Source organism: Grus americana, chromosome 6 (genome assembly GCF_028858705.1).
Source record: "Grus americana isolate bGruAme1 chromosome 6, bGruAme1.mat, whole genome shotgun sequence".
Lineage (NCBI taxonomy): Eukaryota > Metazoa > Chordata > Aves > Gruiformes > Gruidae > Grus > Grus americana.
This window is the reverse complement of record NC_072857.1, coordinates 20,902,416-20,929,753: the sequence shown is the minus strand read 5'-3', so window position 1 is coordinate 20,929,753 and position 27,338 is coordinate 20,902,416. Positions and strand designations below refer to the sequence as shown.

Sequence of the window (27,338 nt, the reverse complement as noted above, 5' to 3'; positions counted from 1 at the left end):
TGAACTAGGGATCTCAACTTTGCCTGCAAAAGATGGCTCCAGACCCACCCATACTACATACTCCCAAAAGATGGACCAGAATTTATACATACATTCTTAGTGCAAGGTGCTTTTCTCTAATAAACACAGAACAGATCCAGAAGTGCTATAGAATCCCAATCAACATATCCCAGTAATTTTCTAATGTGTTTTTGAAATATGTTCTGCACACATCAATGTAGTGAAAGAAGATGAGTCACGTTCACTGACTAAGAATTTGCAAACTGCTGGAGCATTAAATTCCTTTGATCTTGATAAGCTGGCTCATTCTCATTCTGTTCATTAGCCCTCCCTCTTTTTCCCAGTTATGAGCCAGCCAATCTGTAGCCCTTTCTGCAAACTGACATATTTACCAAGTAAAATCTGTTACCACTGCTTTCTTGCTCTTACTGATAAACACCCTGCTGCTTGTCAAGCTTCTCTTGTCTCAGGGAATGTCCTTCTCTCTTTTCCTTCATACATGACATAGTCAACAAGCCATCTTCCCAACCCTGATCAGCTCTTCGTAAACTCGTCTCTGTATTTCCCCATTGACCACTAATTGTTCACTTGTGCATTCTGACTCCTCTGACAGAGGTTCTATTATAATCCAGTAAGTCATGTTCTTATTACTCTTTTTTTTTGTCTCCCACCTGATGAAATTCCATCATTAATTCCAAAGTACCATTTTGCTGATGACTTGCAAGACTTGCAAAAATTGCCAAAGAATCTCAGAAAACAACCTAGTGTGTTGCTTTGAGCCATGTCTTGATAAGTACATTTCTTTAAGGGTTAATATAGGAATGTGAATATCTACACAATTTGAAAAAGAATATCATCTTAAATTCTAAGTATAAATTATCATTAATTTTCCAGAAAGTTATTTGGCAACTGTAATAGGCCTATTTTCTCATCTGTTCTATCTGAAAAATTAGTGTATGTGGAGTCTGCCACAAACAGGTATCCACTTTTAGGCAGCAATTCAATTACGATACTGATTAGCAAAAAGCATCTTGATGTTTTCACTCTACTCCTTTGATGGAAAAATACTGTACAGTCCCCCCAGAAAAATCTTTTAGCACTTTATTCTTTACCAATCAAAAATCACGGTTGTCATAGAAACTGTAAAAACTGAAGTCAGTCATGACATAACAACAGGATAACGGAGAATGTGTGTTGGCTCAGGTTTTCATGCTGGAAATGCTTCAGTGAATTTAACTAGGGAGTCAAGCAGTTCTCCAAATCTAACAAAGAATCTTATAACAAAAGGTATGATAATTGTTTTTAATAATCCAGTCAGAGTCTGGACAGTAATTGTATTTATTACTCCTGCTCTACACATTGGCTACATTAACAGCAGACAGAGTCTCACCAGAACATTCAGTACAAGCCTCTGCTTAAGGGGACTGAATTTCTTAATTACACATCTGAAATACCTTGGAGGGACTTTTGGTCAGTGTTCTCAGCATTCCCGAGATCCTATTTTTGGCATTTTAAGCTGAGGCAAATCACTTTTAAAATCTACATTGCCATTAGTTTCTGTCTCTTACATATGCTGTTCAGAGAAAGAATTATGATCTGCGGGCCAACCCAAGGTGGTCCAGCTCAATGCCAAATGTTATTTCAGGTTCTTTCCCTACAACATGAAACTCAGTAAAATAAAACTCTGCTCTGGACTAACAAAGGTCTAAGAGCCTTCCACTCTCCATCTCCCAGAGCCAAATCACAGACCAACTCCACACACCAGAGCTCTTCCTGCCTTTTACTGGAACCACTTGACACTTTGTAATTACTGACAGCACTGGCTTACTGCAACCATTTGCCCTTTAAGCAGAGACCATCCTGGTGAAAAGAAAATAATCATAATATACAGGAATATTGTTGGGCTGGCCTCACTGTGGGTAAGCAAACTGAGTGGCTTAACCATGAATAATAAGAAAAGCAGCAATGTGAATGTCGAAGTAGTCAGATCTTTAAAAAAAAACCCCACCCAAAACAAACCTCTCAGAAGCCTTCAATTGAGTTTTATGGAGAAATTTAAGGGACTTTTTTTTGTTTTCAGCTAGTTTCCTTAAGACATATTTCCACTCTGCAGCTTTAACTTATTCTTTCAAATAATTAGGTGCATATATTTTGAACAGAGAGCAAACAAGTACTGGTGTTCCCTATGCTTTCCTAGAATTATCTTAATTATAAAACTTTTATTATGATTCCATCTAGCAGTTTCCAGACCTGTTAAACAACTTCACTGACACTCTCCATCACCTTGCTTAAGAATTATATTTAGTGGCAGGGATGTGCATGGGTAGTCTGTAAGGTGTTTCAGTAATCCACAGAAGGTTAACTGACATGAATTAGAGAAACTTTCCACTTGCACCTGAGGCAAAGTTTGGGCCAGCACAAATTCACCTGTCAATTTTCTAAACTCATGGTTAGGAAAGAAGTTCTGATTTAAAAGTGAAATCCTGATTCTAGTAAAACGACTAGCAAACAATGCATGAGTGAAATAGTAAACTTTCTTCAAGGAATGAGGAAACAACCACAAATCGCCTCTCCTTAACAAGAAGGGCATGAATGAATTTGTATCCTGCATATGTTGTGCAGGCTTCTTACTAGAAAACAAGTGCCTGATTCACACAAATTCGTAAACATTAGAGGAAGAGAGGGGGATATATTTCTTCAGTTACTGTGATTGGGACCTTAGTCAACAATATGTATAAAACCCTGTAGCTTCTCACTCTTCAGTTCTATGGTATTCTGTCACAAGGTTTACATTTAAAATATCATTCAACATTTCCCTATGCCATTACCACATTTACTGTACTCATACATATATATTTACATAAACACATATATATGCTTTTTCAAGTTACATATATATACACATCTATAGTTATGCTTTTTTCAAACTATAAATATATGCACACGTGTACACATGCACACAGATCTCTATCTATCTTTATTGAAAAAGGCACATTCATTTCCATGGATGCCATTGAGGAAATGAAAAGCAATATAATGCTACTGTAATCATTTAACTGATTTGGATATGCCCAACATTTATTTTTGAACAAAACATGCTACCACAGGAAAAGAAATATAAAGATTAATGTAAAATGTTGAGTATTAATTATTAACAATGGTCTTAATCTACATGCAGCTTATAAAATACTGTTATAGTATTACATTCCACTACCACAAAGAATTACTGTGTACTGACAGGTATTACTGGAGCTCATGGCATAATAGAGGATTTTTTAGATTGCTGTTGTGTGTCTCAGCAGTCCCTTGGAGAAGCAATGAATCTGCACATATATTGATAAAGAAGAGGGAGAAGAATTTATATGAATCTTTTTAGATTTTTCTGAACAGCAGAGTGGCCTTGGGCACACAGTAGGAGCCCAGACTTCAGGGAACATGTGTACAGAATAAACACATTACTGCATAAAGTGGGCTGAGGAGGAAAGAATTTGACACTGATCTCCGATGAAGCTAGAGCAAACATGTCTTACATATTCTAAAAGCCTGATGTTATAAGCATAACATATGCTAGTGAGGATAAGAGTTGTCTGCAGCAGCAAGGCGTGTTTTCTTGTTTTGCCCCGTACTCAAACATTATGCAACCTAATCCTGCAACTTTCTCACACAAATAATCTTTATTTGCAAATATTCTTATTGATTTCCATTCTACATCTAGAGATTTTGGACTATTAATGAATTTGTCATTTGGGTTTTGTAGAAACTGATGACTAGTAGAAAACAACAAAAACAAAGGACAGGAATCTGAAAACCACTACTATCAGTTATCTCATTGAAAAGAAATTCGTTATGATACAAAATATGCAATTCCAGATCCTCTGAAAAACCTTTTTAAGTAGTAATCTGTTGCAGTAATCACTCCAATAAACCCATTCTCCCCAGAAAAATCTAAAATTATACTTCTGGAAAAAACCAACAGATGCTAGTAAAATTGGGAAAATAAAATTGTTATATAGGAATTTCCAAATTTTCTTTGAGGTAACAAACAGGAAAATAGCCATTTACATGTAATATTACATTTTCTTAGGCTATAGGTCTGATTTTTCACCACCCTATATAAACACCACTGTAAAAAGAAGTAGATATGGCTTCTATTTTGATGTCACTAAATTGTACAAGATTCAACTATGGAGAGCCAAGCTCCTTAAATTCAATCTTTGTTGTTTATTTCTGCTTTACAAAACCACTTGAACTGGTTTATTTACTTTGTGATTTATAAAGTTGGCTGTGGCACCAGTCAGGGATGTTTTGGTTGTTTTGGGGGCTTTTTTCCCCACAAAAATCTCACAAAGTACTTACCTAGACTGAGCTGCATTTTAAAAAGTACTGCTATTGCCTACAGAAATATGAGCAAATAGGTTGTGGCTTTGTAAAGAATGAAACAATGAAAGTGGGGAGGAAAAAAACCCCCACCAAAAACACACAAAAATGGAAAACAAACAAAAGCTAAGCAAAATACATGTATCTGCATCATGCCCTGAAGCCTATACAGTAGACAAAAGCACTGGCAGACTGCCAAGCGGAAGAAATTCCAGGCTGAAAATCCCATTGCTAAATTTGGAGAGTTCAAGAGCCAACAGCAAGAGCCTCGAACACAACCAAAGCAGGGTAATGAGCTGGGAAGAGGGAGGGGACATCTCACATCTACCTGTGTCTCAAATCATCCCAGTCTTTGTTCTTCTCACTAGCACTCTAAATTCAGCAAGGAGCCTACAGAAAACTGGCTGCTATCTGCACTCACAGAGGTAAGGCAGCAAAACCGAAAGCATCAAATCAGAACATGGGATGTACACACACATTTGGCAGTGGAAAGTGGCAAACAGATCCCAGAGCTAGCAGAGACTTGAGCTAGTAAATTAATGAAGCAAAACACAGTTCCCTACAGACTTATCAGAACAAGCCCAAAAGCAGTCTGGTCAAGGTTTCACAGCACTGTACAAACTGCTTCTGGACATATGCTTGCCGCAGCCATTCTCTGCTTACCAGTGAACCCGGTTCTAGAACAAGAACAAGCAGTGCTACTTCAGCCCTCTCAATCTCTGATGCACACAAGCCATAAGACCACAAAATAATTCAGGTTGGAAAGGACTGCAGTCAGACTTCCTGCTCAAAGCAGGGTGAGCTAGGATACCAGACCAGGCTGCTCACAGCTTTAGCCAGTCAGGTCTTGAGAACCTGCAAGGATAGAGACCACACAGCCTCTCTGGGCAACTTGTTCCAGTGCCTGCCTGTCCTCATGGTGAAAAGTTTCTCCTTACATTCAGTCAGCGCACTTCTTATTTCAATCTACATCCTTCGTCTCTTACCCTCCCATCACAACCCACTGGGAGAAGCCTGCCTACATTCTGTGTAAGCTCCCCACAGGTACTGCACAGTTTCTACCAACTCCCCCCCATAGCCTTCCCTTCTCGAGGCTGAACAATGCCAGGTCCCCCAGCCTCTGCTCACAGGGTGAATGTTCCAGCCCTCTCATGAGCTTGGTCACCCTCTGCTGAACTTGCTCCACTTTATCAGTGTCTTCCTTGCACTGGGGAGGCCAAACCTGGACTCAATATTCTCTGCAGCCTAATGAGCACTGAGCTGAAGGGGGATAGTCACTTCCCTCTCTCTGCTAGCTGTGCTTCTGTTCATGCAGCCCAGGAGGCTGCTGCCCTTCTTGGCTGCCAGGGCACACTGCTGGCTCACCTTCACCTTGGTGTCTGTCTGCCAAGACCCCCAGTGCCTTTTCTGCGGAGTTGCTCCCCAGCTGGTCAGCTCCCAGCCTGTATCATTGCAAGGGGCTCTTCCTTCCCAGGTACCCAACTCTGTGTTTGTCTTTGCTGAATTTTCTGTGTCTCCTGACAGACCATTCCTCCAGCCTGCCTAGGTCCCACCAAACAGCAGCTTCTCCCTTCAGAGCATCAACTATCCCCTTCAATGTCATTCTCTGAAAACTGGATTCAAGTCACTCTGTCACCTCCTTCAGGTGATGGATAAAGACGTTAAGCAGAACAGGTTTCAGGACAGTCTCCTGTGGTATCCCCCTTGAGGTAGAGTACAACCCCTCCACCACCACCCTCAGCTGAGCATCCAGGTCCTCAGTGTGCTTTTGAAAAGTCCACTCAAAGAGAAGGCGGTACAGAAGTGTCCTTTACCCAGAGGAGCTTTCTTCCTTTTCAGATAAGGAACTACATTAACCCTACTGCCACTGTAATTCACGAGTGGCTCTGGCCTAGCTTTATTAGGCAGACAAAAAAAATGGAGACACCCCTACAGATATGAGGCTTTATGTAGATTCCACAAATTATATGAGTTTAGTAACTGATAACCTTAACCCAAGAAGTCAAAAGAAAAATACACTCTAAATTAACTATTCACATTCAGCTGTTTGGAACAAGAAAAGGATTTCTGTTCAAGTGTCTCATGGAGATATCAAAGAGGAATGTAACATCTTCTCAGGGAGAATTACACATTTCTTCCCCTCTTTACTCCTGTAATGCATGGAACAAAAGGACCGAGGACTGTGTGATTGCATTGGCTTAGGTGGCAGCATGAATGATCAGAGGGATCAGCTATTCTGCTGCAGATCTTGCAGGCTACTCTCAACTCTGAACAGACAGGGTCAAGCAGAAGTGCTGACCTTCAAGCTTTGTTACTGCCAATTCTCCCTCTTCCCCCAAATCATCACCCAAAATAGAAGATGTTCTCTTATATACTTAAAACTTTTCACACTATCCAGATGTAAATGATACAGTATAAAAGTGGAGTTTCCTCTGAAACTCACTCTGACATACAAATTTTTACATAAACTACCAGAGGAAACACTCTTTTTTAAAAAAAAAGTAATTACAGTGTCAACATTTAAATGTAAAAAACCAGAAAAATGCTTCAAAATAAAAGCAGATAGCCTACACTGTATTTCTTCCAAGTAAAATGAACCCTTCATTATACAAGCTAAGAAAGAGTAACATGCCTTACACATCACTTTAGTACTTACGAGCAAAATGATTAGAAGTGGATGGATGGACATTACTTCCACTGTCAGCACTTTCACTGCTAGAAATGTCATCATCTGATTCCCACACACAGGAACAAGGTGAGGAGCTATCAACTTCTTCGAACTTCCTCTTTAAAATTCCACTCATCACTGCAATGCTGTCACATGCACCTGTAACAGGAACAGAGGCAATAAAGCAGTGAAACACCTGCCCGCTGTCCAGGTCTTTAAATTCATTTATCATGGAGGAGTTCATATATCAATCAGGTACTACTACATGTAGCTAAATGGCTCCTTACCAAGACTTTTAAACAACTTTTCCAGAAAGGAGTCAAAAATACTTGTCATCAGTATGTTCATCATCCCACCGAATTTCTTACAGACAGTGTTTTCTTAAAACAGAAAGTAAACGCTACCTGTATTCTACCAGCACAGACAACATTCCATAAACAATCTCATGCATAAAAAATATTTATATTTCAGTTATGCAAATATGGGCCAAGCATAAAGTATATATAATCCAATATAATTCAGTAGAAATGCACCTTTATACAACACTTAAAAACTTACTTGGCACCAAGATACATTACACAACAACAATCAGCTTTCACTAATAAATATAGTTCAGAAAGAAAATATTCTCTCTTTTGATTTAAGGTCTGATTTATGTAATACTCAGTACTATCAAATGCCCACATTCTCACTTAGATTTGAGAGCATGAGATACTAGCATCTTTTCAGGCCAGACCCTGCAAACATAGTTCTGGCTCATTTTTTCATTTTAATTTATGCAGAAGTTTGTTGCAGAGTTTTTGGGAAATTCAGATATGAGTACGGGCACACGTGTAGACTATTTCCATTCACACAAGTATCAAGGGACTGAGTCTATCCCTATGAATTTGGCTTCCTAATAACACTGCCCAACAGAGCCAGAGTCATGACGAACATTCCTTATTGTTTCCCTTTCATATATAACAATGGATCTTCTTATCTCCATTTATGGAATACCAGCAGAAAAAGATCAAAATATTTTTACAGCAATTCCTAGACCATTTTAATGCATCTGATAGAGGAAAAAATTGTTTCAGCCTATCTTTAATTAAAAAAAGATCTTAAAGTTTACTGTCATCATCATTACTGATTACATCCTACTGAAGACTGAAAATTAATTCTAAGATCTTAATTTAAAATTTACAGGTAATATCTACTCTCTTACTACACTAATCAGTGGAACGTTGCTGTAAATAGCTTGGGAAAAAAGGCTGTTGTTTGATGCTTTCAAGTGCATAGTATGAAAAAATCTCATTCTTCTGAATGCCACTTGCCTTCAGCTTTTTAAGCTGCCAATTCAATTCATTTTATAACAAAGTTGATTTCCTCCAGTAAGTTTCACTCTACCTTTATGGAACTGTCTAATTTAGAGAAAAAAATTTCAGTATAGATGTGGAATCACGACGTAATACTAAGAACAGATACTGCATAAGATGATCTTCAGCACTGAACTTGTTTGTATGCAGAGCATACTAAAAAATAAATATTAGGGTTTAATACTGTCAGTCACACAGCTTTAAATGCATATGTCTGTCATGATGTTCTCAGCTTGTTTTACTATTTATGAAAAAAACTGTTGTCCTGAAGGGGATTTCTTCAGGCTAAAGACATGACTTAAACAGAACATGCTTAGATTTCAACTTTTGCCCTTTTGTCCAAAATTTAATTACTATAAACTGCAAAGAAAGCACTGTATTTCTATTCTGAGGACAAGGAATGGAGCATTTAGCATCACTTTGCAGTAACCTTTGCAAAAACGTAAGAATACATGAAATTGTTAAGTATCAACCTTTAATAAAAATCACATTTACAAAAAAAAGAGACAGAAAGAGAAATAGAGAAAGAAAAGATCACCACAGAGAAAATCCACAATAACAGAGAAGGGGCAGACACCCCTGACACCCTCCCCCCCCCCGCAAAAAAACCAGGTTCAGAAACAACTCCTCTGAACTGTCCCCCACACCCTCTCTATATCTCTTGCCAACCACCTTTTCCACTGCCTCCTGCAGTGCTCTACAGCACTGAAATTGTGAAATCACCATTATTTCCATGGCAACAGCCTGCAATAGCAAAACCACCGGATTACAGCTTGACTGCAGAAGAGGGTAAAGAAGCAGCTGGAGTGTGAGAAAGAAAATGCTTACACTCAAACATCTCAGTGAAGAGACTGAGAAATGGGCTGACAAAGACTTTATCGTACAAGTGAGACCTAGGTCAAATCTACATCCAAGCCCATTGAAATTGTGGCTACAAGAGTCATGAAATTCCAGGTCCAAAGAACCTCAGTTGTAACTGCACTGCAAGGTAAACCTAAGAGCTGCAACCATCACTAGTGTGCAGACTGCCAGAGAGCAAGAACTAATTTCATAGCCTGAGATGATTTCCACACTAAAGCTCTTTTGTCAAACATTGTCTTCTGCAAGTACACCACACAGTGACTAGATGACAAACATGCATCTCGCACATCACTAAAGTCGTTGCAGATAGCGAGAATCTCAAGTAGTAGATGGAACAAATATTTTTCACATCAAAGGGTTTTAAATTTGCTTGCATTTAGCACAGCCTACATTTGCACCAAGTGTTCCAACCTGGTAGCAGCAAAGCTATTTCATTAAGAAGATTTATGTAATGAACCATAACAAATGATTCCCAGGATCCTTGGAAGTGGCATACAGCTAGCTCTATACCCAGGTGGCTGATCAAGATAAGCCAGGAGGCACAGGAATACTGCAAAACCTGAATATCACCACAACACATGAAGAAGGCTTACCTATCCATTACATATATTTAGTATCACTGTTGGCCAGTTTCCTGGAATCTTCTCCAGGAAGATTATCAAGAAGGTTGTTTGACAAAGTAGTCAAATAAAACAAAATTTAGGCGTTGCCAATCGCCTGAGATCTGTTGATTCTAGTCTCTCTGTTGTAAAGTCTCCCCACAAAAACGTTACGTGGGAGACAGTTCCATTACTGAAGAGCTTGGCTATCACAGAGATAGATTAAAAGTATCTAAAACTGTACACACTATGTACCAGCAGGAGATCCCTTTAGAATAACATCTGTATAAACAGCTGCCGCTTCATAAGCCAATATTCTTCAGAAAGAGGAACATCTGCACAGTAGCACATGAGGCATGTTCTGATACATTTAATCCACACCTCGTTTACAGGCATCCTCTAGTACCTGAGTGAGATCCACATCTCCAGGAACTAGGAGATAATAAGCATGGTGACACACAACCCAATACTGTTTATGAAAGCATTATTTTGAACTCTGTTGATGATGTGATATATCCCAGTGGAAGACAGAGACCAACATGAACAGCAACAGCTGCTTGGAACAGCAACGAGGCTGTGAAGTTTGTGATACCTCTAAAGATACCCTAAGTGCAGAATCAGGGACTCAGAACAGGGAACTCAAATTGAACTGTCATTCTTCTTCCTGCAGCATAGATATGACTGAACCAGTAATTTCAGATTTTGGGGAAATCAAACTGAAGCAACTGCAGTCACAAAGAAACCCAAATCCAACCTCACTTGAACTGAAGACTCTACAGGTTTAAGGAACAAGGCACCAAAGACTTACACAAGTCAAATTTTCAATACATGAATGGAAAGTAAAACTATAAGTGAACTGCATATTTGATAACAGGAATTGTAAGACTAATAACTACATAGTGGTACAGTTTTTCAACACGAAAGTCACTTCTGGCATGCAAGACAGTACATCGTTTAGGATGGGAATAATCTCAAACACACAGAAGTACTATAGCAATATGTATATTCTGAAGAAAAATGACCAAACGTGCATATTTCTGCATAGAATCCAGTATACAAAAGTCCATGACCAACTACAGGAACCAAACACATCACATGACTATGAAAAACAGATGCACAGAGTGGTAAGTCAATATTCTTGGACTTCCAGTAGAACACCAGTGAGGTCCAGCCTTCAGAGGCAAACTGAAAACCAACCACCAGCTACAGTTAGAGAACTGCTACATCAAACTCAGTTTAGGTGAAAAAGGGAGAAAGTTGGCTTGGAAAGTTCAATTGGAAACAGACCTTTCTGGATAATTCTTAAATAACTGTCTAGTAGCTAAGAATGATTTGGAGCAGCATCCTGCTGATTCACAGAGCTGAGTAACAGTCAGGCACTAGAAGCTTTCCTGTTAGTTGATGTATCCTTCACAGCAAAAAATCCCTGCACAGCAATGTAATACATCATCCTCTGCCATGCTCCTCACCATGCTAACGTGGCATTAATCCACAGCAAAACAAAACAAAGTTGAAACAGAGGGAACAGTATTAAAGCAAGGAACATCAGCTACACACATTGTGAACTGTAGGTCAAACACCAATTGCCTCACACAGTTCGGAATTCTTCAAGGAAATGGCAATTTGCCACAGCAGAAGCATATGATGGATGTGTGCTGGGAGAAAGATGTATCTTTCTCAAACACCCCACCATCCATTTTTCCTCCTTTCTTTCCTAATGTTCCCCCACCACGAAGAAACTACTGCCACAAAGAGATCATTTAACTGGTTCTCTAGCTGCAGGTATGCTGACTGGTGAAGCAAGTCCTCAAAGCTCCATGGCAACCGGCTTTTCCTTGCTACGATGCCAGATAATTGGCAGGCACCATACATTTTAAAAGTTCAGAGGCAACATGTTATTACTAGAAGACAATAATCCCATCTAAATGGGCAGATATATTTAAAACAGTCACAATACTACCTGGAATCTACAAAATTAAATTATGTACCTGAAAAGGCTGGAAATTTTAGAAAACCGTGGTAACAACCTCATTGCAGCAGTCCTTTAGAAAGCCGGTATCTCCAAATCCCAGTGAAAAGCCCCAAAAGAGCCGTGTTAGAATTATTGAGTGGAGGGGAGGGGTGACAGTGCATTACCTGTGCTCCCAGGAGAAGCTTCTTCTCTGTAACATTCACTGCCAAACTTGCTCTACAAAACTTAACTTTAAGTTGCCATATCCTCAGTGTTTCACTGACACCCATGGACTAAAAAAAAAGTAAACCAAATCAATAATCCACAAACCAAAAGCACCAGGACCACATTGGTTAGGGAGACATAAAAGCATTTCTCTTAACTTGTACTTCAGCTATTACTTTGAAATGTGCTAAACGATACTAATAAAATGGACAACAACCTGCAATATGGAAATAATGAATTGACAAAAATCTTTGTGCGGTGACAAAGACAAATCCAAAGACATTTTCATCCTGGTCAAAAGCTTCAAACAAATGACTGTTTTGCAAAATTCAGCACTACAGTATACAGTTCATACAACATCACATGGGAAATTGAACAGGTATGGAACATACCCATGGAGACGTAAACATCAACTATGTACCATATGTAATAAGCATAACAAAACAGATATGAAATCATAAAATAGGGCCCTGCCTCAGATTATATATCCTCATTATTTGTAGCAAAGCCTCACTATAGGAATCAGTTATTGACTAAAGCTCAGGAAACACAAAAGTCCAAGAACACACTGGCAATTAGGGGGAAAAAATTCAATTAACTGCTTCATTCATTCATTTATGAAACCTTATTTTGTACTAATTCCTTCTTGAGGGCTGATCACATACCACGATAAAGTCTACCTGGATAAAAATTCTTATCTGAAAAAAAAAAAAAGAATAAAAAGGTAGGCATCAAAGACCTGACCTATGAGTCACACTGCTTTTGTCTTATCTCAAATGTATCAACTGAAAGTACGGAAAAATTTAGACAAAGTATGTAGTAGCAATACAGATTTGCTTCCAAACAAAACCCACTTCTATGCAAATGACAGCAAACTGAACAGGAGGATGCAGAAAACAGATGTTACACATAAAACATTACTGCAAAGTACTCATCACAAACAACTCCCACCCACTGGCCAGTCAGCATGTACTATAACATGCTAGGGAGACTTGGCAAATAATTTCACAGTTAAATCATGAATATTGATGCTCACAAGCAGAGATGTTTGGATTATTTGTTGTGATTAATATTCTTTTATTAATTTAGGTCTTTTTCTTAGCTTGCAAACAAAGCTGAATTTTTTAAAGACATTTTTCTTACCTGCTGAATAAATGTCAGCAGCAGAGATGGTTGTGAACTAATCAAGGTGTCTGCTTGGTTCCACACATTGTACTTAATTATTTTGCTCTTTATCTAACTGACAGTTTTAATTGGGGCGGGGGGGGGAAGGGGTGGGAAGAGGTGGGAAGAGTCAAAACCCAAAGCATCTACGGTGAGAACATCACTCACACAAAGAATATAATTTCCTTGTGAAAATGACTATTCATGTAAAGGACTGCATTAATGCAGACAAAAATCCATTTGCATGAATGCTTGCAAACAGTGAACAACAGAGGTACATGAACATGAATCAAACAGCTGTTCAGAATTCAAATTAATGTTTGCAATACATGTTTTGCTGTATTTGGCAGCTCTAATCACAAGCACTAGTTGCCAGAGGTAGGCTCTGATAGTTTCACAACTACAATCTGTGAAAATTAAAAACACATAGGAAGCTAATTCCACTTAAGAGACTGCTCTGTATAGGCACAAGGAATACCATTAGTATCATCTTACTCATAAATTTGTGCTTACAGCAGTGGTCAAGTTATACAAACATAAACTAGGAAAAGTCTTTCTCTGCTTGTTTGCTTCAGTCCAGCTAAATCCATAGCACTAAGTAAATCCTGCAAGATAAGGCTGCGCAATTCAACCTGGGGAATCTGTTCTGGCATTGCAAGCCAAATCCTACCAAGTCTGCTCTTTGCAGGGTTTCTATACCATCACTTTACAGCACTCCTGATTTCACACTTGAGTACTAATCCACTTATCTTCTAGACTGCCTACACATTGTTGTACGCTCTAAGACACACCAACTAACTCCACTGGCAATGAATTTAGAATGCGGAAAGGATGTTGGTATATGCTCGCATCCTGCCTCTACATGCAGTAGAGATGCAATGGCAGTAGATCTGGCTCCCTTAGTCCTCCAGAAGCATCTCATAAGGTCCTACATGCACCAAGCTTGTAAATATCCCCCTCTCCATTATCCACGTATAAAACTCCTGCATACAGCAGCAGTGAAACAGCCCCGATGCCCAAGTTCAATTCTTAGCTACATCAACTAATGTCGAGAGTTGAATGAAATGCTCATGTAATTTGGCCAACAGAAGAAAATTCTAGGCTAGTTCTCCTAAGTCTTCTCTCAGCACACTCCCCAGAGAGCAAAATGAGATGAATAAGAGGCAATGATAATTCAACCAGGCATCCAGGACCTTAGCATTAGTCTCCAATGACAACCTGGTAGAAGGGGATTCAGAGGCATTCAGTGAGAGGGTTTTCCTGTCAAGATGACATTTGCCCACGCAAGCTGTTTAGTTTGAGCTTGTGTTTCATTTGTAACAATTTCCTAAGCTTGCTGCAGCAAGAACTGCTTCTACAAGAGTGAAGGATGCATAAATGACTGAGCCCTAGAGGCAAACAGGAGATTCAGGAGAAAGTCATGCTGAAGTCAGGTCATAAACTCAGGTTCATAATGCCTATCTCCATCCAAGTCATCTAGAACACTTTTAGCTGAGCCTGTCAAAGTCCCTTCCAAAGTCTTCAGGTAATACTGCTGAAGACCTGGTATTGGCCACTTCTTTTAAGCTTTGATGACAAAATTAAATCAATTAAAATCTCTTCACCAAAAGTGTCTGTCAAAGATTTTCTCTTGCTTCTGTTCAAACAGGAAAAAAAAAATACATAAAATATTTGGCCTCCACTACAGAAGTATCTGTATTTCAGAATAAATTTTTAAGTTTCGATGTGGGCTCCCAGAAAAGGCATACTACTTTTTAGACTGTATTGCAGGACTGCTTGCAGCAGAGCTCTGGCCAGGAGATGTCACAGCTCTTCATAAAATTTAAATGTGAAAACATAAAAACACTGCCACCAGTCCTACCAACTTCTACAGATACACAGCCTCTTAGAGAAGAGTGAGCATGCAGGTGATAGGAAGAACTGGTCCGTCTGCTCTGTGGGAGGCAGCATACTAACATCACATCCTATTGCATCTCTTTGCAAAAGGACAGAGAACATTTGGCTTGCTTAGCCCCTCCCTAGCAACTGGGGAGTGAGGTTTCAAGACTGGCAGTAGTGTTTTCTGCATGTTTTTGACACAGCGGCTTTGCATTATGCTGCTCTCAGCTACAAGAATGGCAGTAGGGTCCAGCTCTGTAGTGGTGCCATCAGCTTCCAGAGTGCTGGAAATAAGTGGCCTTTTATATAAATTTTGCCCAGATGAGCCCAGATAATATTATTAATTGGCACACTGCAACCTGTCTTCAGACTATTTCAGTACTGATCTTCCACATTGTTCTTTCATGAACATCAATCTTGTGCACTGCCTGCAGAGGAACTGCACAACATGGCAGGATACCTTGTATACCACAGTGTGCTCCTGCCAAAGTACAGCACGGTCAAGACTGGTATACGCCAAAGGGGCCCTCACACCTCTACAGCCCTTATACATGCTACTTAGCTCCCTGTTGCATGCTATTTAACACACAGCCTGGCTGCTCATTCACCACTGCCAAAGCCAGCAGAGAAAACATGAATTCAACAGCTCTCCCCTTCCGCCTCATGGTATCTGCATCTTGACACAGGGTTAGCCATTCTCTCCTCTGAAATCTGTAGCGTTTTTGTTGTCGATGACAACAAAAAATCCAAACAAAAAACCCACAAAAAAACAACCAAACACCCTACCAACCAAACAAAAAACCCAACCCTCCCAAAACCAAAACATCTGAACTCCAAGAAATGCAATATGAACTTGTGACACAAAAATGTACGGGAACGTACTTTCAGAAGTAACTCTGAACTAGATTTTCCTCTTTTATCTGAAAAGACAGGAGCAAACTCTTCCAGCTTAACAGTTTATGTACAGAGGGGGTATGAGTGTGTGTGTCTGACGGGGGACAGGTGAGCATACATGCAAATTTTAGATAACAAAGGACCAAATCCTTCATACCTTGCTCTTACCATAATTATTGACAATAATGGTACTACTTACATGTGACAAGATGACAAATGTCTAATTTTAGGAGATTAGAATTTAGAAACAACATGAATTAGAGATTAGAATTTAGAAACAAGAGTTTGGGTTTTGGAGGGTTTGGAGAGTGACAAATGTGGTAAAATAGTCTGTCCTCACCTGTGGGGTCTGATATTAGCTGTATAGTGCAGAACTCTCTTTGGGCATGAACAAATAATGTTGAAAGTTGCTGGAAAAACCTAGCCTGGCAAAACCCTCAGCACATCTGCCTGCAACTTATTATAAAAAAACCAAACCACAACAAAAAAGCAGTACTTTTTCTGTGTTATCATCACTATCTTCCACAACCTAGCCATAATGATGTGCAAACTTTCTCATTAGAATTTTCAGCAGATGAGAACTTCTGTTTCTATATCCAGAAATCAAAGGATTCATGTCAAATTGGCACAACTCGACTACCACTGTAAAATACGCAGATGCTACTTCCAGCCACTTATCACACCTTTACATCTTCAAATAATGTTTACATTTACTTCTTTTCTCCAGGAAATCTTAAATTAAATACTATAGGAAAGGAGTCTTCAAAATTAAAGCAATCCTGGTTTGTTCATCTTAATACAAAACAAGTTATTCTCAATAAGAAGGCCTGCTATGATTAAATTTTATTGTCCTCACAGGAAAGTTTCTATAATCCATTTAATAATCTGCCTTATTAATATGTTAATAGTTTCTTATACAATGAAAGATACCAGATCCTTTCCTCTTACTCATTTCATTAATCAAAACCAAGTGTTCAACTTTTACTTTAAGTGACCTTTGGTATTTGTGTTGTCAGCTAAAAATGGATTTTAGTATTAATTTGCAGAGAATTATATATATGTGTAACAATACCTTGTAATACTTTAATGTTGCCTTTGAGACACTGCAGAACAGGAAAAATGCCTCATTAAGTAATGCAAAATTCATCAGCAATTTTGATCTATGCTACCACAAATCACATATAAATCACCAGAATGAAAGAATAAGAGAGATATACGTAGCCCACCATGCAGCACTGAGGAAACGTTTGTCATTTGTTCTGTTCTCTGGGCACAAGCAGGATGCCATACAATGGCAATGGAGAGGTCAAAAAAATAGAAGTGGTATTTTTCATATATACTAAGTAACAGCTAACAACAAAAGAAGTTGTGTTATGTGGAGGGTATAAATAATTAAGAAATGGAAAAAAAGTTGTGGCTACACTTTCTTAACTGAAAAGAATTCTTTAAACGATGAAATTTCTCAGTAATGCTAAGTAATGTAGTGTTATTTCTTGCTTACAAGAGTTCTTTAGTAATTTAGGTTTTGGCTTTTGTTTAAGGTAATTTGATATTTGACTTAGAATGGTTTGTGTGATATTTAAATTATCTACACATACAACTGCCAAGGAAGTGTTCACTAAAGATTCTGCAATAAATAAAGCAGAAAGACTTTCTTTTATTTACAAATTGTTAACTTACAAAGGCAGGGCTTAAGCATGCTCCTCCTACCATTGACTTCACTGGGAATAAGCCTGTTCTCCTCAAATATTACACAACACATACCTGCACCATCACCATGAACGTGAACCCCCCCCCCCCCGCCCAACTTTCTACCTGCTTTCAAACTCTTCAGCTATCCTACTTCCCCCACACACGCTCCCTTCTCTGTAGGGTCTGCAACCAAGGCTAATGAGCTTATCTCACTTCTACCAAGCTGGTGAGTGCTGGCAGCAGCTGATAGGGAATATTGGACAGAAAATGCACGTAGAATACCTGAATCATTAGGGAACTTTAAGATGAGTGACAACACAGTAGTTTTATTCAGTATCTTTCATGCTGTCATTATTAAGCGGTAGACAATTTTAGCCACCAAAAGCCAAATCCATCTGCAGCAGCGGCGTTTCCAAGGAGACAGAATAATTTAAATACATGTGCAACTAGATCTGTTTTCATCAACTCCTCTCTCTTACTGGAGCTGCTTTGACTCAGATTTCTTATTTGAGGGGAAAAGAAAAGTGACTAGAATACATAGATTTGAGATTGTAATTTAACAGTTGTGCTTATGCTTTCAGCTAGATATCCATTCCCTACAAGTAATAAATGTTAGGATGCAACTCATCAATTTTTCAGTCAGTATTACTTACCAGTGTTCACATTCCAGTATTAACAAAAAAAGATACAGTTCATCAGACTTTTAGAATAATTTTGTGAATTGCTGACATTTGCTCTAAGTTATTATTTTTTTTTGATTGTTTGTTTAGCAAACATATCAGGCTCCATTCTCTGAAGAAATAGCTAGGAGAAAAGGACACCACTCCAGATGCTTGCAGCTGGTAAGGTGTATAAATAATTGGACAGGAGACAAAGCTTCTTCCAGTCCTTTTTAGTACTTGGTAAGAGTTTTATTGACCTTGTCCAGTTTTTCTTTAATAACATCACCTTTTAAAATAATTTTGGGTCTGCTCTAAAGGCATTCACTCTCAGTGAATACAACAAAAATGGATACATGCAGTTACTGATTTTAATCTCTGAAATCTATTAAAACTAAATTCCAGTATTTTAGCTTTATAAATATATTTTACGACTATACACTCTCAAACCAAGCAGAAAGCTTCTAATCTTTTATTTCAGTGCTATATAAATGGACAGTGACAACTAAATAATCCCATTATTATATTTTTAATGTAGTACAAAGATGAACAATTAACTATTTAAAAACTATTTGTTCACAAAATAACATTCTCAGTTTTTCTATCAAGGGATTAATTAAGAATACAGCATTCAAAAGACATGGACAAGTGTAATGAGAATTAACAACTGCTTTTTATTATTTTAAAATAAGGAACCTCTTCCATAAAATGTATATACTGGTAACTGCTTATAGATTAGATATTTCCTAATAATATAATTAACTTCAAGAAATTCCAGAAAAGAGGTGACATTACAAATATAGAGTGGTTACTTAATTATCTTAAAGGAACTACTGCAGATACTCAAGAGATTAAATACACAAATACAGAGTTATCTAAACCAAAATGCTTCCCACCATAGTGCTGTTTCCCTCACTAATGTGAAATAATGCACGTCTGCTTACTTAAAAAAAAAAAAAAAACAAAAAACACAACACCCCCCCCCCACAAACCCCTATACATTGGTAACAATTTATAATCACAATTCATTTATTCCAATTAAGATTTCTGCTTCAAATCAGCAAAATGGGGTCCTGTAGTATAACAACTGTTTGCTACACATAAAACACAGAAATAAGTCAACAGAGAGCTGACATGTTGAAATCATTAGCCCAGTAAAGCCACTATCAAAATCTCCAATTCTTTCGGTGGGGCCAGGATTTCTGCCTGTGCCTGTAGTCCTATACCATCAAATAATGTGGTTTGATAAACAAATCTATTTTCTGTATAAAGCCAAGCTCTTTGCTACTTGCCATCCCCAGCATCTGTGAACTAATAGCAGCTGCTAACACTTAAACTCAGCTTGTATGGAATCTGTTCTACTATTTCAACAGTTTATTAAAACTGGTATGTAACTGCTGTAGGTACTACAAGATTTGTCTCTCTTGGGCACGTAATTTAATTATATGCAACATGGTTTTTCTTTATGACAAAGATAATTTTATGACAATTTTATGACAAAGATAATTTTATGACAAAGATAATTATATGACAAAGATAATTATATGACTGAATTATAAATCACATTCATTCCAAATCTAAAAATAATGCAAAAATCCACAAAAGCCCTTTAAGAGTCGCTCTGACGAGCCATTCTTACTGTATGTTCAACACTAAAAAAAACCCACATACTGTTTTAGAAGCAGTTCATTTGCAAGTCCTTTTGCCATCCAAAATCAAATAAAATATTTTTAGATCTTCCAGCACTATTTTCCTGCTGATAGCATACACTGTATTTTCAACAGGGAGCATTTCCATCACACAAAAGACATCTCTTCCTACAGCTTACTGAACAACTTCAGCATCAATGAGATGCAATGCCTATACTGTCACATGAGAAAGTTGACAGATAGCATTAGGCATGCCTATGATTTCACTGTCTATGGCTCTCACATCGGTTGAAACCTCCTAGGCAGGAGAAATAATAACCTGAAAAGCTGCTTCAAAGTCATTAACGAGGAACAAACAATAAAATGCTTGCACATGCATTTTTACACCTAAGAAACATTGTGGGAAGGATCAACAATATCAATTCAGAACAAGAATTTTTTTCACCCTTACCTGTAAATTGGGTTTCTGTGTTTCAGCTCCGTCAGTGCAGACTGAAAGGTTTACTCCTCCTTCTTCCATCCATCAGACAGCAGCCATCCAATAACTGCAGTCATCCTGGCATCCTCTGGAACATGCTCTCTCCCTTATTTCCCACTCCCCACCCCCATCTACATGCTAGCAAAATGGGAAAACAGCAAGAACAAAACAAAAAAGCACATCTAAAAAACAGCTTTAACAAGCTACTTAGTAATCCATGAGGAAGCTCTGTACTGGAAGGTAATGACAAAATTTAAAGACAAGAAAGAATGAGTCTCTATTAATAATCTTCAGCTCCACTAGTGAATAGCAATTCTCCCTCTCAGCTCCTTTTTTGTAAGGAAGAAACAAGCAAACAGCTGTAGGAACATAGTTATTGCCTGTATACACTCTTTGAGACTGATTCAGCTATCCACATGTTCAGTGAAGAGTGCTGCTGTGTATTTAAGAAATTTTGTGATTATCAAAGTAACAGTGGTGGTTTTATAGAAAGCAAGAACCTGAAATCTTAATGCAAACTTGAGTAATTCAGAGACAGATGCCAGTAATTTCCTACTAAATACATATTCTTTCTGACTGAGGCAGTGTTTATAAAATACCTGAAAGAGAATAATTACTAGATATTTTTCCTTTAAGTTCTACCTATATAAAGCTCCACCCACATACAGTAAAATAAATGCACATGCACCAATTATTTATAATGCAGTAACCAAAATCCAATATGCTGCATGAACTTTGTTGACACAAAACTTTCTACCTGAATAAAAATTCAAACGCAAAAAATGACTGCATGACCAATTTTCAATTTATGTGCGTCATATACTATTAATTGTATTTGTAGCCTCTTAAATCTAGTTGAAAAAATGTTTTCCAGAATCAGGGAATTTTTATTTTCTATATATCCATATAAATCATGTATCAGCTCAGCTAAAGACAACAGCAGCAGATTTAATTTATGACAGTTTAATTAAAATCAAAATCAAGAAATGAGTCTTCAGTCTTAGCTAAGGTAACATTTACTGCCACATCAAAGCATTTGTACTCCCGGATTTCCCCTTGAAAGGAAAATGTTATGCAGAAGCTGACAAATACCTTTGTGTTTACAAATTTTAACCTTCAGCTATTGTTTTCCAATAAAATTAACTGTGAATTCCTTTAAATAAGAGCATCTATCCTCTTCACTGAATTATTGATCTTTAACCACAGCAAGACTATACCAATTAGCATACTTTCACTATAAAGTAATAGCTGTTTTAGCTTCTGAAAAAATTAGCTGTCAGTCTTATCATAATGAACTGCCAGTGGATCCTGTTCATAACATCCAGATTTTATCTTAACAAGTAGGTGTCTTTTTAACCAGATTACCTCAGTTTAACATAAAACCTCTTCCTAGGTGCCTAGAAAAATGGAAATCTATTCCTGCAAGCATTAAAAACCTAAAATAACTATTAGGTTTCAAATCCAGACAATCAATACAGTTTTCTTTAGTGGGAAGGAACTGTGGGGAACACTGAGGAAAATCTAAACAGACATTTTGCCCTTGTAAGCAACTGACTGGAAGACATCTTCAACTTTATTTGCTTTTTTATCTGCAGAAAGAAATTTGGAGTTGAGCACCAAAGCTTCATCTCTCAACCAGCCTGACTGCTGAGGGAGATGCACGGACATACGGAATTGTAGTCTCATAACTGGATTTAATAAAAATCTTTTCAATGCAGATGCAAGGTGCAACACTGTTCCCTGAAGCACTATTAGAATAACTAATCAGAGAAATGAGCAGTACAAACAAGTAAATCAGAATGCTTTGCAAAATCTACCACAAAAAATGGAGGTTATTAACAACAAAAAAACCCAACACCTCTAAAATAGTCCCAGAACGAAACAACTCTAATACAGCCAATGTTTCTAAAATAAAACACAAATAGCCTTACTACAACAAATTATTATCGTTAAGCAGGTTAATGTTGCCCCCACACTTTACAAGCGCTGCGCACCCAGCAGAGTAGTGTCTGTGCAATCTCTGTAAGTTCTACTTGCCATTTTCTTCAGAATTCTACCTAACATTCAGATAACCCTTGTAAAATTTGCCCTACTTCGCACATCAAAAAATTAAGTAATGCACTTGATAAATGCATTTAAAATATATGGAATTCACCTCTGCTAGTCCATCAGGGCGCTGAGGGCATTACCCTGTGTGGGGTGGGGGGTTTGGCTGCTTGGGCACAAGGCCAACTTACAGACAGTGCAGCTGGTGCGGCTGGAAGAGCTGTGGGCTGCCCATCCTTCACCAGGATGCGGCTTTGAAATCCAGCCTCTTGCCCTTGGCCCCTGCCCAAGCTATGCTATGCTTCCACACTGCTGCAGCCATGCCCAGACCTGGCCAGGCACGCCTTGACCCAGACCCTGAGGCTGACCACAGCCCTGCCTCAGGGAGAGGCCTCAGGGAGATCTCCACCCTGTCTCCCCACTGTCCCCCAGACTGGACCCAGGGCTCCTGAGGAAGCCTAGCAGCCATGCCCAGGCCTGACCCACTCCGTCCTGTTGGGCCACCCTCAGCTGCTGGCTCATCCATCCTTTCCAAGACACCTGCTGCCCTGGCCACTCCTTGGCATGGCACCTGAACCCAACTGTCCCCTTCAGAGACGGCACTTGCAAAGTCTTCACAATGCTTTCCAGCTCCAAAGTGCTATTATTGGACTAATTAATCACATATATACAGGGATGGAGAAAGGGAAATTGGGTCATTAGTGGGTGTACTTATATTGGTTTGGCTAGCTCAGCTTTTTTTTTTTTTTAACTTCTCTATATTTAATACTCCTTACAACATACACATTAATTATTTTCTCCAGAGCTTTTACATTGGACAAAAGTAAGGCTTCATCAGGAATCAGATCCCTGCAATGACTTTCTTTACTTCTCCTTTCCCTGGTTATGTCTGTTGCTACTAAAATAATTGCTTCCATTTTCTCTCACTCTACAAAGAATGAAGCTTCTTTTGGCAATCCATTTATGGAAGGATAATATGCTACAGGATCACCTCTCTCCTGAAAAAAAGCTTCAGAAAAAAAAAAAAAGTACTGAATTAAGTTTCAGTAATCCACTCTGCCTTACCATAGAATAGTACTGACTGAGTAAATTAAAAGAATAAGAGTAAATTGAAGTCAGAAACTACAAGGCTGCCAGTGTCCTTTGCCTAAATCTATATAGCTATGCCATCAGGGCTGGAGGTGGTTCCTGTCTTGGTTTGGTTCATTACAAACCATTCATGGATCCCAGTTCAGCTTTCACTTGCAACTCACAGTTCTTTGTAACATCCAGGCTTATCAGTCCAGATTTTTACTTCCCACTCCAGAGTTAATGATAAGCTACAGTGGACAACGGTGCTGCACTGGAGACAAGCAAAATGACACTCATAGTACAAGCTATTTATGAAGACGATTAAACCATACATGCTTCCACACTCAAGGATGCTAGAAAAATAAAACCCCTGTTTATCTTAACACTTTAGACAACCCTGATTGTAAAGATGAACTGACACAGTTTAGTAAATAACTATATCCTCAAATAAATCTCTTGTATTTCATAACATACACTACTAAAACTAAACACAATCCTTCCCACAATATCTGCTTTCAGCCTCTTCCTTTAGCAGAACTAATTGTTCTACTACCCTCCCTTGGCAGGCTCTATCAGTAGTTCAGTTGTCTTTAGGCCTTATGCTTCTTCTTTTTACCTTTTTAAAATAAAAAAAGATTTGCAGCTGTTCTATTTTATCAGATTATTTCCCTCTTTCTCTCTCCTTTATTGCATCCCATATCTAGTCGATACTTGCTTCTTTAGTGCAGATACCAGTTTCCTTCCTAGAACCATGAAGGATTTACTTAAAAACAAAGGAGTTAAAATTCTTTAAAGCTAAATCAATACTAAAAACTGTTTGCAACAGTGTTCGATATCAAAGAGGATCCTTGATTTGTTAAGTTCTGCATCCAGTTTTCTGTTGGTGGCCTTTATTTCACATTTTGGAAAAAAATAAACCACCAAACAACAAGGTATATAGTGAAATGAGGATGAGAACCTTTCAGTAACCGTAGTTCCCTATGATTCATGTGAACGTTCACTTCAAAACTTGTCTACTTTTACTTTATGCAACCCAATACAGGCTATGCTGATTTCCTGCCTGCTGTCATGTTTAGGATATTGGGTGGCACCTTCTGCACCATTTTAGTTTCTTCTGAAATGGAAATGTTGGCAAGGAAAGTGAAGCAATGGCTGGGGGCAAAAGGTACTTGTAGATCTACGTAACTTAAGGAACTCCGATTACTGGTAACATCTAGATCTCCACTTGATAATCCATGCAGGATTCATACAGTGTGTGACTCCCAGCAGCTATCCTCAGGTTATGTAACTTTGTGATAGCTGATCACATAGTCCTTCATTAGAAGCCAATTACCATAGATCTCTTCTGTCAAGCACAACATCAGCTCTAACATACTGCTTAATGCAGATATACGTGGAGCTCAATACTTAGAGAAAGCTACAGCCAGACATTTGAGACTGTTAACAGTTTGTTCACTAGGCTATTGACTGCAGGATCAGGCATTTGCCTAATAAAAATAGCAGCTACTGTCTGGCTCAGGAGCAAAAGAGCTACCACCTCATCTATTAATGCTGGAAGAGATCAGATCTCCTACAGCATAATCGCTCTCCTGAAAGATTAGTTACTAGGATGTCAGAACAAATTTCACACACAGTCTAGAAATAAGGATCTTATTCACCATTCTGCCAGCAATACCCAAGGAAGACATGTCACATTCCACACATTAAATCCGCTAGATCTCCTGAATGGAGAGAGACATTATAACACCTTGTTTCTGAGCATCCTACACGTCTGTCGAAAGACCCTTGAAGAGGGATGGACCAAGCTTGTAAGGCAGCAACAAGACTATCTAAATTTCACAGCCACCGCCAATTCCATGCTGCAAGTCGGCATCCAGTGCCATTACAAAATGTGCCACCATGGTCCCCAAGCAGAGTAAACACGAAGACAGAAGAAGAAAGTGATGAATGTATGACTTACTGGTAGGCACTCAGGCCTGCTGCCTGGAAAAATCCTGCGTGGTCAAAAGAACTGGAACCCACTGATGTTGGATTATGAAATCCAGGCCAAGGTTTTCTTAATTTGAAGCTGAGGCCATTGTGAGGAAATTATTATGATTTATGACTGAAAACAATGGAGAATTGAGGTTTCTTTCTCATAAATGGTGGACAGATGCCATCATCTACTAGCCTTAGAAATTCCTCAAGGCATGTAGGATTCCAGTAGTCCAAGGTTTAAATAGCGACAAGCTATCAAATAGGGCATGTGTGATACAGTTTCCATGAGTCTCTGAAACCAGAACTCTGCAGTCAGAAATAGCAACGTATTAAAATGCAGAAGCCATACAACAAGCTATGCTGGCTTCAATGCCCTACTGACTGCATGTAATGAAGCCTGAAGAGATGGCTGTTCGGGTTGGAGAAGAAGCTGGATAATTATGGGCAATGCACAGTGAAAACACATCACCCTATAGTGTGAAAATTGAAATTGCTTCAGGAAGGAAAAGGATTACTTTACCACAACATTCATACATTTTTACTCTTTAATAGAACCTAGAAGACTCTGCTGTCTCTGAAGCAGCTGTGCCAAGCAGTGTTTGTTCCCGTTTAAAACAGCAACAAAGTCCTTTTTACACAGTGTACGAGGATGCTAGAAAGTGGCCATACTGGTGGATCTGACACCTGAATACGTGTTACTTTAGGAGGAATTATCTATCAAGGAGCTGTAAAAACTACTCCGAGATGGTGAGAAAAAGAAAAAAAACCACAAACCAAAAACACTCCTCCACACTACACTTGCTTCTTGTGAAGGCCAAAAGCAGAGTGCATTAGTTTTTTCCTTAGTTCTAAGAGAAGTGGTACTGCAGCACTTCTGTTAAAACAGGTAAGTTTTTCTTTACTCCTTGATAAACAAAACCAAAACAAATTCTCCTTTCCTCTTAAAAAAAATAATATAGCTGTGTAAAAAAACCCCAGAAGCCTCCATGAAAATAGCATCATGTGGGAACAAATCTCAGAGGCAAAACTGAGAAACATATTCAAGGCAGACTAATTTTCACCACTTAGAAATATAAGTTACATAAATTTCAACTTCCTCAGACTCCCACCCACTTACCAACATTCATGTATGTTCCTTCAATCAACTGGAGTACAGTCATCTGTCTTCACTGAAAACAAAAGTGGTATATGACACAAAAGAGAGAAAAGGTAAGCAAAGAACTTCTGCACAAGAGTAGATATGTGTTTCCATTAATTCATCTGTAACTATCGTATAAAGCAGCTTTCTAGCATGGAAATTATTTCCAATTCTCATTATTTACATACCACCAAGTCAGGTAAGTTCTTCCCAAAAATCAGGAACCGACTTCTTATAAATAAGTAACACTACACAAGCCTAAAACATCAGACTTTAAAAAACAAGTTTCTTTCGAACCATAATCTAGACTTCATGACTGAAAGGCAAGATTAAGCAAACCTGAACAAGTTTACTAACCCGGGTTTTATTAGCTATAAAAGATTTCTTGGTCTTCAGCCATATCTACTCCAGTGAGAGGCATAATGCTGGCACAGCATGGTAAGAAAAAAGATGAGGTACTACCCCCCTTTTGGAAGGAACAGAGACAGACTGACAGCTAGGTCAGGGAGGAATACCACTTTTCATTGCTATGACAGGCACCTTATGAGATCTTACTTAGTCACCACAGCTGAGTACCTGAAAGATTAATAAGGGTTCTTTTTCTTTCTGCTTATTTAACAGGTTAGGCGAGTTTCCTCTTTTATTTATATTCCTTC

At 38.5% G+C, this 27,338-nt stretch overlaps 1 protein-coding gene across 8 annotated transcripts in view; it reads right to left on the bottom strand.

Annotated features, from left to right (window-relative positions):
- Positions 1-27,338, bottom strand: part of CSRNP3 (cysteine and serine rich nuclear protein 3) — a 108,067-nt gene that overhangs the window by 68,389 nt on the left and 12,340 nt on the right. For 2 of the 8 annotated variants that reach the window (XM_054830397.1, XM_054830394.1), the window contains exon 2: positions 7,034-7,204. The exons of 1 other annotated variant lie outside the window; for it this stretch is intronic. In XM_054830397.1, the coding sequence (XP_054686372.1) occupies positions 7,034-7,181 (148 nt within the window). In that variant the 5' untranslated portion in view covers positions 7,182-7,204. Of the gene's footprint in view, positions 1-7,033; positions 7,205-11,996; positions 12,112-19,994; positions 20,065-20,423; positions 20,523-27,338 lie in introns of those variants that run through there. 5 more of the 8 variants (XM_054830395.1, XM_054830398.1, XM_054830396.1 and 2 more) reach the window with 5 other exon arrangements.